The sequence below is a fragment of the Manduca sexta genome, chromosome 21 (assembly GCF_014839805.1).
Source record: "Manduca sexta isolate Smith_Timp_Sample1 chromosome 21, JHU_Msex_v1.0, whole genome shotgun sequence".
Lineage (NCBI taxonomy): Eukaryota > Metazoa > Arthropoda > Insecta > Lepidoptera > Sphingidae > Manduca > Manduca sexta.
Genome location: NC_051135.1, coordinates 7,538,945 through 7,554,848, shown reverse-complemented (window position 1 = coordinate 7,554,848; position 15,904 = coordinate 7,538,945). Strand labels below are relative to the sequence as shown.

Genomic DNA, 15,904 nt, shown 5'->3' with positions numbered 1-15,904 from the left:
AACTGGCTTTCTGAATGTGAAGCATCATTACCCTAGACAGGATGTCTTCTTTCAACTTAAAACGTTTTCCTTCTAGTTTTTATCTTTATAATATGACGCTCCTAGAATAAGTGCCAGTGTTTAACAATGTATACAACTTTATTCCTTTTTTAAACTGGTTCAGAACGAGCTCTTTCTAGCAATTTTATAGTCTAATTAACTAAGTAACTTTTGGATATACGCAATGCTTATTCAACTATTATTTAGACATTCCAAAGGCTTTTTCCTTTGTCTTTTATATTGGTTAGTAGACCTAAAAATAAAGCTAGGTCATCTTTGTTAGAATTTGTCTGTCACAAGCCTTTTTTTGCTCTAATATTACCATTATTTTAATGTTAAATTGTTTAATGTTGTATAAAAAACACCTTATTAATTACGTTAATTATGATCCTATTAATAAATGGAGTCTGTCTAATAAATCTGTCCTGGAGTTGCGGCGGTAGCCTAGTTAGGTCATAGGTATGGAACGGACTGCCGAGACGAATAGCCGCAGTTTCAAATCCTAAGTGTACAAACCTCTAAGTTTTTTTTAAATTATGCATGTCTTTGTGAATTATCGCTTACTTTAACGGTGTAGGAAAACATCGTGAGGAAATCTGCATACCTGAGAAGTTCTCTATAGGAATTTTGAGGGTCTGTGAAGTCTACCAATTTGCACTAGGCCAGCGTGGTGGACTAAGGCTTGAACCCTCTCAGTAGCAGAGGAGGCCCGTGCCCAGCAGTGGGGCAGTATATAATAGAGGACTGATATTGTTATTAAAATATAATCAACATACTAGCACTATGTAAGTATCTAGTGATACTAGTATTGCATATTTCTAAGTCATAAATCTGGTCACAAATATATTTTATTCTGTGAACACATTAATAACAATTCCATTGTGGACAATCAATTCTGCGAATAAACACCTGTCATAAACATTTGACCATTGCATATTAACCTGTCTGAGTGCAAATGAACTTCTAAACTCGCAAAATTATTGCCATTTCTACAGTCGACAGATTTGTTATTAGCTTGGATCAGAAATCCGGCCAGACATTTAAATGGGAAGTAAATTTATACATCATAATTAAAATTTTAAGATTAAACGGATTATCGTTAAAGATATATTATCTTGTTTATTATTTCATGTAGTGACTTGTCTGTTTGCTGTTATAATTTTTTTATAGCTTTGAATGATGAGACGAGCTGCTGTTCGCCTGATGGTAAGCGATACGACCGCCCAAAAAAAAGTAGAAACACCATCCAACATCGTGAATTACAAAGTATTTTTCGGTATTCCACTGCGCTCGCCATCCAGAGACATGAGATGTTAAGTCTCATTATGTCCAGTAGTTACACCGGCCACAATGTTCTTCAAACCGGAACACAACAATGACTACACACTGCTACAAAATGCTTGGCGGCAGAAAGAGACATTGCAGGTGTACCTACCCAGGCGGACTCTCACATATGAGAAACCACCAGTAACTTGATAGATATTTCGCCAAATGTGGAAATTCGGCCTCGCACCAAAGTCGAAGACGTCGGCACACGCATCGCCAAACTGAAGTGGAAATGAGTAGGACACTTGGCTAGACGGGACGACGGCAGGTGGACCAAGACAACCACCGAATGATTTCCGAGACACAGGCAAAGGCGTTGAGGCAGACCACCAGCCTGAAGGGCAAATAACCTCGCGCGGTATGACGGCAAGGATACAGAAAGCGGCCAAGAGGAAGAGGAAAAAAGGCCTCTACTTAGCAGTGGGCGGATACAGGCTGATTAGATAAATAGATAGATTATTATTTCATATACTTAAGGACTTGTCTGTTTATTCATATTAATTCATTGTAAGTTGTCCATCATTCATATACCGCACATAATGGCGTGCACAAAGTCTATGCGTTTAGATTTTCAGCTGTTATTTTCCGATATATCGATACTGCGTAATTTAAGGATTGCTTTCCTTCTGTGTTTTGCGCCCTCAATATATTCGCGCTAGGAAGCACAGTTACTTGTTGGGAACATGTGATAAAACATTAAATGTTTATCGTGTGTCCGTACAATGCATGGCATGAATGCAGGTGATAGAAAGAGAATTGATTCTCATCTCAGTGAAAATTTTTCTGCATAATATAAACAGAGCCAGAGTTTAAATGTCCTATGTCTAATACAGATGGAACAATGTGGAGTTATTGGTCATGTTGAAGTGTACCCTAATGCGAACTATTCAAGCATAATCCGTTTAATTAAACGCATACCTACCTCTATAGTTTATGGGCGGGTTGTTAATGCAAACGCTAGTGGTGCGATTATATCCATAATTGATTGTGTCGTTTTGAAGAAGTGGCTTCATTTTTTGAGTTATAGGAACCATTATGGAATCATTTTTTTTTCCTCTGTCTCAAGGCAATTTTTCTGAGAAACGCGTTAAGGTATCATGATAAATTTTATACAAAATATTCAGGATTATGATCTAATACAGCTGTGAAAAAATCAAACTTGTAAGTTAACGCGACTAAAAGATATGATGGTCTATGTCGTATATTTTACTTTTTCACAAGGGAATCAAAACCCTATAGAGTACTTCCAGTTGACCTAAAATCCTAAAATTTGGCAAGAAACAATGTCTGCATCGGTGTCTGTAGCACACGTAAAGGAAAAAAATCTAAAAACTGTACATATGTACTTAAATTAATATAAGCGAAATGACTATTACAAACTTTTTATTTTCGGTTGATGTAATAACTGTGTCTTGGGACCAAACAGCAAAGATAAGTTTGTCAAGTTCGAACTTATATATTTACATAATCTTTAAGTATAAGTTTGTACGGAACCCTCGGTGCGCGAGTCCAAGTCGCACTTGTTCGGTTTTATACCATTGAAGTTTGCATTTATATTTAAAAAATGACGTATAGAAAAAATATTTCAACCGAGATATAAATCGACTGCCTGCAATACTTCAAAACTATATAAGGCATATTTATAAATATATTAATACATAATTCAAATCTATTCATAATATATAAAAATGAATGCCTATTTCCCTTGGTCACGCCATCATGCGTGAACGGCTGGACCGATTTCACTGTTTGTTTTTTGTTGTATTTGTTATTGTCAGAAGAAGGATCTTATGAAAGAAAAAATGAAAGAAGTTGAGTGGAACGATAGAAAATTTAAGAAAAGTTGATTTCTGCGATTGACAGAATGCGCGCTGCAAATTCATAGTTGACAGGACATCGTCTGTCGGGTCAACTAGTCCAAAATAAACATAACCAGCAACAGCTAATAAACTTATTATTCCAAATAAAAAATGCAACCGCTAATGATCGCCAGTAATTCGAAATTGAATTCAGAAGCGCTAATATTGCATACATCGTACCAACCGAAATCGTTGAGTGAAAACCACTGCATAATTTCCCTTTGTGTATTACGTACATTGTATCGAGCTTCAGTATTTTTACGATGGATTTTACGTGAACTGTCTACATTCACATTCAATGCGATCCTCGATTATGGTTATTATGAAAATTTATCGCCATTTTATTGTACATCTTTCATGGTTTTCGAATGGACTATAGGTTTATCATCCGTAAAGGTGCTTCGGACATTTTGTATACAATATTCTCAAGACAAAATAATGTTCACAAGCAAAGTATGTAAAGAACATTTGAATATTTTTAATGTTTCATTTATTCTTCATCACTCGCTTGAATGGTAAATAGAAACGTAAGAATTCTCCATAAGAATTTTGAAAGTATGTGGATAGTGCCAACTTTTACTATGATTGCGTGGTGGATTAAGGCTTAAATCATCTTCGTAGTAATTCCTTGCCCAGCAGTGGGGTAGTACAGACATAGTGCTGGTAATTTATGTTATGATGAATTTGTATTACTCTTAGCACTAATGATACAACAGAATAGTGGTGAAAGATTCATATAACCCGATTCCTACCGGCTCACCTTTATGTAGAATCTAATTATCATAAGAACGATTTGTAGACCGCATTTATGCATATTAGTACCTATATATTGTGTTGGGTTCCCTTTCGGAAATTTTCACCTTTCGCCACTGCATCAGAAACCTTAGTTCGTCAACATATAGGTACATAATTGCGTGTTACCTTATATCGCCCTTTTGAAGAGAAATTTCTTCGAACACCACTTTCACGCGTTCCTTTGGTCTGAAAATATAAGATAGAAATGTAATAAACTTTTATCTCTTGAAATTGGATTCTACGTAATCATATTTAATTTGTTTTATTTTATCAGTCATGAATTCCTATATTTCCTCATAATAAAATCCCTCATAATGTTAGGTAGGTACGGAGTCAGATTAGAAAATATAATAATAAGTATAATGATTTAATTTTGAGTCGACATTAAGTCAGCACTTGATTATCTAAGTGTGCGGTGCGATAGGTTATCAATATAGCTGCCAGTTATTTTATCTGGATTTTTTTTTTATATCTAGAAAATTTTATATATTTTAATTACTAGTCAATGGTAGTAATAAGTTATATATTTATATTTTACTAGCTTTCGCTCGTCGCTCTGCCCGCATGACAGTTTTTCTGAGATAAAAGTCCCGCTATATATTATCCCTGGATAAAAATTAACTTACATATTTTCCAGACTTTTTCCATACCAAATTTTATCGATATCAGTCATTCAGCCATGATCAACAGAGTTAATTTCGCATTTATAAGTGTGTAAATTAAATAATGACTAAGATCAATGTGGTGCAAGACTATTATGATTCCAATAACTCAAACAATTAATTTATTATATTGGTTATCACTTTTGCCTTAGATACGCGCAGGCGCTGTTAGTTTCATAAAAAATATGTTGGTTGGCAACCAATTTACATCAGCGAGCATATCTTGTCAACAGGGATTTTTTCACTTGTACTTTTTTTATTTCCTTGTTTTTATATTTTTTCTATTATCTACTTACCGGGCATGAAAATGGTAAGAACAACGGACGTTGTTCGGATAGATGGACGGGTATCGAGGACTGTAGAGGCGGCCGTGGGTGGGCCTGTTCCCGGACCGGCTGAACTGGAAGTCGCACTCCGTGCCCGGGACGCGCACGCCGTCCGTGTCGAACAGACCTGGGGAAAATAAAACAAAGAACGTTAATTGGTGAAGAATGATTGAAAATACCAGGTAAAGTGCAAGTCGATCAAAATATTTAAAGGTATGTGAAGTCTACTCTCTGCATTAGGTTAGCGTTCTGGATTAAGGACTCTTAGTAGTAGAGGAAGCCCGTGCCCACACGTGGGACAGATATTACATAGGGCTGATAATATAATTATAGGTGCAAATCATGCCAGAGGAAAGAGAGTGCTGTATCGCAAGACTTTATTATTAGTTTGAAGTATATGTCAATAAACCTTAATCTAATTTACGACAAGCTTTTGCCCGCGGCTCGCGGTGAAAAACTTTTCTGGAATAAAAGTCAAACTTTATAATTTTTTCCGGGATAAAACTAGCCTAAAGTAGCTTCTCTTAAATAAAATATTTTTCAAAATCGGTTCTATAATTCCAAAAATAACCCTTGCAAATCTACAAAAAAAAAAATACAGAATTTTTCTTTTTTTAAAATTAGAATACATTTCAGCGATCAACATATTACATAATGTTTGAAATTAGATTCTAATTTACCGCCGTATTTTAACGTGAAAATGTGTGACCTAATTTTAAGTGATTAATAGAATAGACGCAGAATAAAAACAAACCAATGCCAACTAGTTTCCTTATTATTTTCATAAACTAATAACAGTAAAGGGCGGAACTTCCTCATCACCTTTACACGGTATTATACTACATTATGAAAACAGTATTAGCACAACTATTTCTCTTTCAGAACACGTCCAACGTAACTTGGTCGGTAATGTTTATTCATTTCATTGTTACGTCTCACTCAGCTTATAAAAGTTCTTTTAGTAATATTAAACTATAGACTTTGTCCGGGACTGTTGGTGCGTGGATTGTTATAATTAAATATTGGAATAAAACTCTTCTGATATTTCATATATTTTAATTTGTGTTCGACAAGGGTAGAGCTTTGTCCCTATCAAATCTTTGCTCGGCGAGCTATGAGGCGGTAATTGGCCCTCTGCCTAACTTTTTGAAGATAAAGGCTTGATTATGTTCGCTTATTAAAACCATAGAAAATGTATTTCGACGTGTCAGTACCACCTATCACCACCGCTTATAAATATTTTTAATTATAGTTGAATGACGAGACCAGTTTGCCTCTCGACTCATAGTAAGCGATACATAGCACCAACATCATGCAGAACTAAGAATAACAAAAGCAGTACGTGGCACTCCACTGCACCCGTCACCCTAGTTAAATCTCATAATGCCCAGTGATTCGCTTTGAGACATAAGATATTAAGTCTCATAATGCCCAGTGATTATGCTGGCTACAATGTTCAAACCGGAACCTAACAGTGCACCCATCCTAATCGTTGATGCCTCATCCTCTTCCAGTGCTCGTCCCGAGCAGAGGTTCGCACCTGTTAGTGGGTTGCTCTCATAGTCGCTAATTTTAAGTGTTGCGAGCGCCTAAAGCGCTCATCCAATAGTCTGGTGTGTTTGTATAAGACGACCCTTGTCAGAATAATAAACGTAAGTCAGATTAAAAAAATAATACAAAAAAAAAATTCACGTCGAATTGATAACCTCCTCCTTTTTTTGAAGTTGGTTAAAAAAGTGCATTCACACGGCTGCTTGGCTTGGAAATAGACATTGCTGCTATACCCACCCGGACGGCACCTCGCATATTTACCACCGATAAAAGGTATATATTTATTAATTAAAATATAATGTGTTCCCAAAACGTATGTGGGTAGCAAACCATAAATGACATGTTACGTTCTATCTGCATACAATATAAGCTACTATGCAAAACGTACGTAACGAACCAATAATGCAAGTTAAATCTTATTTTATATAACAGTTCTCAATATATTAATATCTGCTAAATGTTTTTGTTATATATATATTTTATAACCGAGCATATTAATTGTAAATGGTATCGGTACCAAAAGATCAGGGGGCCCTATTCCGTCTAGGGCATATTCGTATTATTGCAATTTCCGCTGACGTTACTACGTTTCTTAGTTAAAAAAAAATAAAGAAATTTGTTAGATCCAAGAATCTTAAAATAAACATTTTAGGTAGTGAACAAACCGAATATATTTATCTCGAAATTCTCTTTTCCTTGAAGAAATGTTCCAATAAGGTGTAGGTAGAACGGATTAGAGTTGTCACAGTGGCTTATTCAGGTAGAAGCCACGCCTAGCCGCAGAATAAGTTTTAGTGCGTGAACCTTCGTCTTTATTAGTTTTCTTTGACATCCTTTAGTCATTCTGAGATAAATCTACTTAGGACTAATATTATGTACAAATCGTTTGTCTCTCGCGAGGAATTTTATCTGGGTTAATTATGTTTTTCTTAGTAATTCTAGATTTTTCTATATACATAAGCGATAGTGATATAATAAATTATAAGTATGTTTATAAAGATTGGTTTTTGATATGATACTAGTTAAAATGCTCCAAAGTTTATCAGTGAACTTTATTATTATTTTTTGGTGTTCGGATTCTGGCTATCTGTTGCCATGCCGATAGTGAGACAAAGGATTGTTATTTTTAAAAAAAGTTCTAAGATTATATAGAGCGGACATAGAGAAGATTGTTCTACGAAAATTTTGCGCTCACTCAATGTACTGCGGAATAGCAAAACACCAATGTAAAATACTCCATATTGTTTCCATATCGTGATCTGTACATTTTTAATGCGCATATTAGTATATTTTCTGTAATTTTGTATTTTAATATTAATATCTAAGGACGCTGTGACATCATGTCACACGTACTTTCAAATAATACAGCGACTTATTATCAATTGGTAACAACTTTTGGAGCACAAATTTGGCCCTGATGTGCGGTCTATAACTTTACTATTCAAAGTCCTTGTATTTCACAAATAAAACATAAACGAATAAATCAACGGTGATCAAGTTTTAATTGCTCACAGTAAGCATTATAGCAATTTACGGCTTTCTTATCGAAGGGTTACATAAATCCAACCGATAGGCCTAGACTTTTATCAGATTACGTCTCAGATGTAATCCAGTTTGACAAATGATCTAAGTAGACGAATGGCTCTTAGTAACCGAAAAAACAACCAGTAATCTGTCTGGTCTTTGAAATTCAAGGGTTTGTGGTGATACATTTATATTTTATCTGAAGTTTGTATATACGGGCGTGGGAAAGAGATTGACGAGCACCTTATAGTAAGTAAAATGGGTCCAGTTAAGTACTGCAATAAGTCGCTAGTCGACGCAATTATGCCGGCTTGTAGAAACCAGATATGTATGCCTACACAGACTCATCAAGACGCGCCACTTCGTGGGCCACTATCAGGCCTTATACCTTGTGTTATATATAGCTACCGGCGATTACGAATATCTTACTAATAGCAAAGAATTGCGTAGAAGTGTAGAAATTAAAAGCACAAAGTAACTCTCACAATGTTAATGTTATTCGAATAACGTATAAGGCAGTAGATGCATGTTGTTCCTCTTTAGTTTACCATTTATTTGGGAGCTTAACTTTTGTATTTGGTCGCTCTATATTCAACGATTAGCGTTACTTAAACTTTATGAGATAGACCCTTATAGCCGCTTTCAATAAATGATCCCAATCTCAATCTTCAATCCGATTCCGAAAATGAACCAATCAAAATAAGTAATTTGTAAGTATGTCAATAAATCTTTGTTTTGATTGGTCCATTTTTGAGATATATCGAAAAAAGGGATTAGGATTGTTTATTGAAAATTACGGTAAGTAATTCTCCTTAAAAATCGAGATCACGTGGCACGACACGCGATTATGTGACTTGTGCGTTTCTATTTTACTGTATTTTTAAAATGGCATAAAGCGGGACATTCGTGTGCATTCGCTAAGTTACACTTAAGTAAAGTGTACTCGATCTTCGCACTACATGACGTCAAACCATACATAGATTTCTATACGTATTTTCGAGATTGCAGAGCGATTACTCCCTTTTACTCCCTACTAGGTGTTCTCCACTTTTTGAGTTTGCAATTTTGGTGTTGAGTAAATCAAAATTTCCAAGGAAACGCGCAAGCGACACCCGAATTGCCCGCGGCGCCTCGCATCGACCGGTAATCCAAAACTCAGCGAAACAAGTTCCTTAGTTGTTTTTCGGATAACATAGATTGTGAAAGTGTATAATTTAATAAAATTCGCTTGTATTGTTAAGGAGGAAACACTGTTCTGTTTTATGTTAAAATTGCGATTTATTTGTTATTAGAAATATCTTTGGTTTATGACTTGTTTCAGTATTCTTTCATTGCATTTCGATATTAAAACTGAATAATTTGATGAGTTTCAATTTGAACAAAAAATAAGTAAAACAATTAGACCTTCATTAACTTTTAAATTTATGCTTTTATATAAAGCAGAAGTTTGTTTGTTTGAATGCGATACACTCGAAAAACCACTCAACGGATTTCGATCAAATTTAGTATGAAGATAGAATGAGACCCTGGGAAGGACATAGGTTACTTTCTATCCCATTAAAATAGATAGCGGGACCTTCATGCCGGAAAACTCATTCAAGCGGGCGAAGCCGCGAGCAAAAGCTAGTTAGGAGTAAGATGCCAATACTGATACAGCGTAACTGTTTCATGTGAATTGTTCACGCGAAGTACATTATAAAGGGATGAATACACAACTGTAGCAAAATATTAATTTTTGAGTATAACCGTTCGTCGTCTCTGAATTGTTACGAAATTGTTTATGTAAACAGTTCTAGCACTTAAAAGACGCTAGTAGTTTCTAAATATTCTCGTTTTATGTAAAATAGTTTTTCAATAACGCCAGTAGTTTTATGTCGAGTGCTCGGAGTTTTCATCAGTTTTTCAATATGGCCGCCGGTGATATTAGCTGAGTAAACGAAAATGTAGTGAAACATTGAATTTTACCACGAACTTCGGTAATATATTCACATTTTGTTTGTTTATAGAAATGAGAATATATAGTAAAGTTATGATTTCTTGTTTTAGTACAATTTGTATAATGCTAATATAATGATTATTATAAAGTTGTTTTCTGCTTATAGTATGGATTATATATAACCATAATTGACAATAAAACATAAGTTTATGTACAAACTAAATTATTTTCAAAATGAAATATTTTTAAGAACAGTGCATACGCAATTTTTTGTTCTATCAATCGCTGAGCGACTAAACAATGTATTAATTTAGTTTATTCATAGTTATCAAAAAAAGAGTTAATTTATTATTCCCATTCAAAGTATTAATGATTATTTTACCATACATTTACCAGATCGAATTTATGTATTAAAGTTTTAAGCACTTAGCTAACACTTTAGTATTTAGTTTTTATTGTATTTTCAACGTCTGCTCAACGTTTATTGATCGTTTCGCTTTATAAGAAACGAAATGTTTGCGTGCGATAATGTATCAATATAAGTAAGCGGTACTTTATAGATTAGATCGCTTAGTTTGTATGGTTTAGAAATTCAAAGAACTTTGTACCGTTAATTGTTCCACGAATTGCTTTTTTTTTGTTTTATACTAAATCATAGGAGCAAGTAATCTTTTATTTTTTATACGTGTATGGCGCAGTGACCCCACTGCACCTGATGGTAAGTGAAGTGGGGTTCAATAGAATGTCGATTGACGAGAGATGATTACCCTTCGACAGTCGACATAATTATGCTGGCCTGTTGGAACCGTATATACACAGGCTGGTTCCGGATCGCGACACACTTACATGGGACACTATGGCGGGTTTAAACATCTTGTTACGGTAGTCGTAAAATATATCCTACCAGTTTCTTGTTCTTCTTCGAGATATCACAGGGTAAAAACACAAAAAAAAACATGTGTCTTATAAAAATTGTTATATTTAAGGTATATAAATTGATTATTAAAAACTCGTGTATCTATTATTTTTATTTGCTTATCACGATGAAAACAAAACACGGCCAATAACAACAGAAAATATCGGTGCGAAGTTTAATACTGGCTAACAATATACATCCCAGTCGATATACAAGTTGTGGCAGGTAATGAAACGCAAACACACCTGCCCAGACACTTCGGTGTTCGCTGCGTCGCGCGCCGGCTTACCACGAGATTGCAACTGTATTGCTATGAAATCTTTTTAATGCACCTGTGATAGAACCGTTGTGTATACAATTTGAAGAGTGAATTGTATTAAATAATAGATGGCGCCGTTTTGTGAGAATTACGTTTTAGAGCAAATGAGGCAAAGCCTTGATATCTGATTTGTGAAAAATATTTTTTTAATTGAAAATATATTTTACATTTTATAAATTACTATTTCCAAGTGACAAAGATAGTAAAGATAGTAATATAGATATGACTTGGATACAAGTATTTGCAGTACGAATATAAAATAGGTAAAAAAAAAATTTTTTTTATTTATATCTTGTATTCAGTTAAAAAAAATAATATCTTAGTATTTTATGAATACAAAATTTGCTAAAATGCAATTTACATTAAGGCATCTCATCTTACACATAAATCTGAACACATCGTTAAAATTTAAATTATCAAGGTCTGTGATCAAGACCAGAGACAGTTTTTAATTTTATTTATATCATAATATAAATTACTTATAATTAATTCTCAGAGATTTCGCTCGTCCATAAGCCTCGAGGCGCTAACTTTTAACATCTTCAAAGAAAATATTTTCTATATTTGAAAATCAGACACGTGTGTGTGACTGGTAGTTTATTGAGACTCTGTATCGATGCAATTCGTTCGAGTACTTCGGATCCGGTGCGGTAATTACACAGTATTGGAAAATTGTCAGCGAATATCAATCGCGATTTTATGATTCATTAAAACAGTTAACGAAATGTACACTTCATGATACCCTGGGGTTACTTTGTATGCAGATTCTGGGAACTGGCATGTGCCAATTGTCTCGTCTTTATCAGCAAGAGTGAATTTATTCTTTATTACTAAAGTATTTCGGTTGAAAACAGGAAAATGTGTGTCATAATTTTGTATCCATGGTACGACTGTTTAGAATTTTGCAAATAAAAAAAAATGTACTGGTAATTTTTTTTAATAACTCAATACTAAAATTCCTAGATCGCTGTCGATGTCGGACGTGGTTGTATAGTGCGCGCGGTAGGACTATCATGTTGAGGTCTCGTTTTCAAATCCCAGGTCGAGCAGTGATATTTGATTTTTCCACTCAATACCGCGCCGGAGTCTAAAATTGTACCCGGTTAATGGCAAGACGTTTGCAGTTTGCACTCTATTACATTGGATTGGACAAGCGCAATTTGAGTGCGTTACACCTCTGTCTACCCTTGAAGAAGGCGTGATACTTCTGTAAAAAGTAAACTCCACAAATAAAGTTCAACGACACGTTTAATCAAAAATTTCCTACGAAAGTGTTTTCACGTATGATTTACGTTCAACATCTCTTATCTAAGCGCCCCGAGTGTAGTTTGGTTGTCTACGAAAATTTTCTTCAACGCCGTGCGAACGATAGATCCCCATTTTATGACATGAATATTCAATTTGGTTGAAAGAAAACTCCACGGGAATTTGCGTTTCAGCCCCGTCCGTAGCATCAGTTGCTTTTGTTTTGGGACATGGTGTTTTATGATTACGTCAGACTGAATTTCAATGGGGTTTGTGATCAGTAGGTTTTATACATTTTGTTCGTAGCAAGGTTATTCAGGCCAAGTTAAATATTCTTGTTCGTGTCAGAAATTTGTGTTTAATATTCTCATCGAATACAGTTTATTTTAGATTAACATAGGGTTTCCGATCACTCTTCGAAGAGAGGTTAATATATTTCGGATTGTTTTATATTTTAGGCACACTTTTATTTTACAGTTATATAGTATTTAGTAAGAATTAAGCCATATACCTTATCGTGGTCTGTGAACGCGGCAGGCTAGAGGCCCACTCTACCAAACCTGAACAGATATTTGTAAATCATAGTCATTTGTGTCATAAACTGCATTAAACCTAACAGAGGATCCTAAATTTATTTTTCTCATAGACACCTTTAAAATTTTTGCTGGTTCCGACAGACCTTATTTTGGTCACGCCAACATAGACACCCGTGTAGTCTCCCGTGGACCCCTGATCACCTGGACCACTTTGGAATCAACGCTGTACAATAACTTTAATATTATGTATAACAAAAAACGCGTCTTCATTTTTAACCGACTTAAAAAAAAGGAGGAGGTTATCAATTCGACGTGATTTTTTTTTGTATATTTATACATATACAAAACTTAAGCGAGAGTAAGTCTCAAGAATCAAGAACCACAATCCCAAAGCGAGGTAGTTCTAAAATTTACTTTCCAGAGTAATGTTGATTATAAATTTGATTATTTTTCTTAGCGTCGTTACCTCGTGCTAGCATGGCGGCCGGAGATAGAACGGCATAACATTTTGCATCCTAAATAAATACACCACGGTTGAAATGTTAAGAGGGTTTAATTTAATAAACAAAACGTGTTCTATCGCGTTGGGTAACATTACCAGAGAACATTTTAAATATAATTTGTGTTATGCAACGGTCAACTTTATTTTTATTTATTATATAAAATACACTATCTAGTCAGGTTTATGAGTTGTACACAGCTGTATTTATGTTATTTGTACGATAAATCCCTAGTTCCGGGACAGAAATATTTTATTATAAAGAAAAATAGAATGGCGAACTTCTGCTTTTTTAATTTTCTTGGAAGATTTAAACCGATATCAAGTAAAATAAATTAATGGTTTTGAAAATTATTTTATTAATAGGAAGATAAATTACTCCTGAGTGTTATAGGGTATTTTTTATCCCGATAAAATATTAAGCGGGATTTTTATCCCGGAAAAACATCACGCGGGCGGAACTGCGGAAAAAAACTTTAATATTATATATCCATATGTATTTTAAAATGACTACTTCTGTGTAGACAGAAGTAGTCATTTTAAAGTAGACAGTAGTTCGTGTAAACTCGCCAAATTACAAACTTATTCGCTTTACATTAATGTAGATAGTTTTTTATAAGGTGATAACGTATTCAATAATATAATAAAACAGGAAAATTAATGTTAAATACAATTATTGGAAATAAGTTAGCAGATTACACATTGCCTACATAATCAGTGTCACTGTTTGGAGTCAACACATCGCATGACTCAGTCACGTTTGTTATTGATGCATATGTAGATGTAGGTACAAAATGCCTGTGCTTATGCAATAATAATACATAAATAATAATAATACTAGCCCTGTATTATATACCGTGCAATTGCTGGGCAAAGGAGTCCTTTTCTTCTAAGAAGGTTTAGGTTTTAGTCCACTAGTTTCGTCCTAGTTGGCAGATTTCATACACCTTCTAAATTCAAATGTGGAATAAAAAAAACTTGAAACTGGACAGGTTAGAATATTTATAACCTTAACCACATCTTTAAAATACGGTCGTAAATTGATTATATTAGAACTGGTCACAACACAAATATTAATAGTTATATTTATTTATTTCTTCTTTATTTCGAAGATATTTTAGCATCGAGGTCAAATTACAGTGCATCCAAAACAATTATCAAATATCAAACCAATTACATTGACATTACTTTGTACTCCTCAAGATTACATCAAAAGTAAGCTTTCATTCCCAGCTTAAAACCGGAGTTTATGAATGATAAATAAGTAGGCTGACCGGCCATTTGGGTCAAGTTTACAACACTGTGGGCTCACTTGGAGCTCTGAAAGCGGGTACTTATAATCAAACGGTAACTAGCTGTAGGTCGCAAACTCGCTGCCGCTTTCCGGCCAACGCATGTGGGTCAACCGGTGCGTAATTTATTCTAGTTAGGCCTGCAAACAGGTGGACAAAAGATTGTGCGGTTAAAAGATTTTCGACTTAGAGACTTCGTTATTAAGGTTGTTTGGTTCGATGAAAGTGCAAGATATGTCGCAGAAAATTTAAGTAACATTATTTTTTTTTGTACGGACAAGACAATGTGACTCCACTACACCTGATGGTAAGTGGAGTGGGGTAATAGAATGTCGACCGACGAGACATGATTACCTCTCATATACATAGACTGATCCCGGAACGCGACGCACTTACGAGGACTACTATGGTGGGATTTAACACTGCGTTCGGTGGTCGCTATCTGGACGGATATAAAATATATCCAACCATCAGCATTTATATCAAATGACATTTCGTGACTTTAAGATCCGTTTGTACACATTGAATACAAAATTAAACCAATTATGTATTTCTCAGCTTTTTAGATATCATTTTATTATAATTCCTTCAATGTACTATTTCTAATTATTCTATTGACCGAACCGGCAGTTCGAAGTACGTTGACATTTTGTTTTCTTCGACGCTACAGCCGTCTCTAGACTTCGTTAAAGTCTCAAGGTTGAGCCAAATGGAGCGACAAATAAAGCCTCCGGAAAGTATTGAGGCTAGTGATTCCTATAATAGCACCACAGATTAGTATTCCGAGCGTGTTTCACTCAAACAGATATCGAAGATTTCGAACACGATACACAAGTTTGGCAATATCAGACGTGACATATAGATTCGGATTTGTTCTTGTCCTCAACTGAGCTTTGTATTAATGTCTACGTTGAAAAAGTCTATTGAATATTACGTGATTCGTGATGCTTTATGTAAGTGACTGTACTGTAGTCCACTACATTTTATTTACGATATGAAAAAACTTTACTTAAGCAAAATTAGTGGTAATGATTTATTATGTTTACGCGAATATTAGACATTGACATGAAACTATTCTA

At 34.7% G+C, this 15,904-nt stretch overlaps 1 protein-coding gene across 1 annotated transcript in view; it reads right to left on the bottom strand.

Annotated features, from left to right (window-relative positions):
• Positions 1-15,904, bottom strand: part of LOC115453761 (suppressor of lurcher protein 1-like) — a 332,327-nt gene that overhangs the window by 74,603 nt on the left and 241,820 nt on the right. Inside the window, exons 6-7 of the mRNA XM_037440969.1 lie at positions 4,978-5,134; positions 4,146-4,205 (exon numbers count right to left, since the gene is read on the bottom strand). Of these exons, the coding sequence (XP_037296866.1) occupies positions 4,146-4,205; positions 4,978-5,134 (217 nt within the window). The remainder of the gene's footprint in view (positions 1-4,145; positions 4,206-4,977; positions 5,135-15,904) is intronic.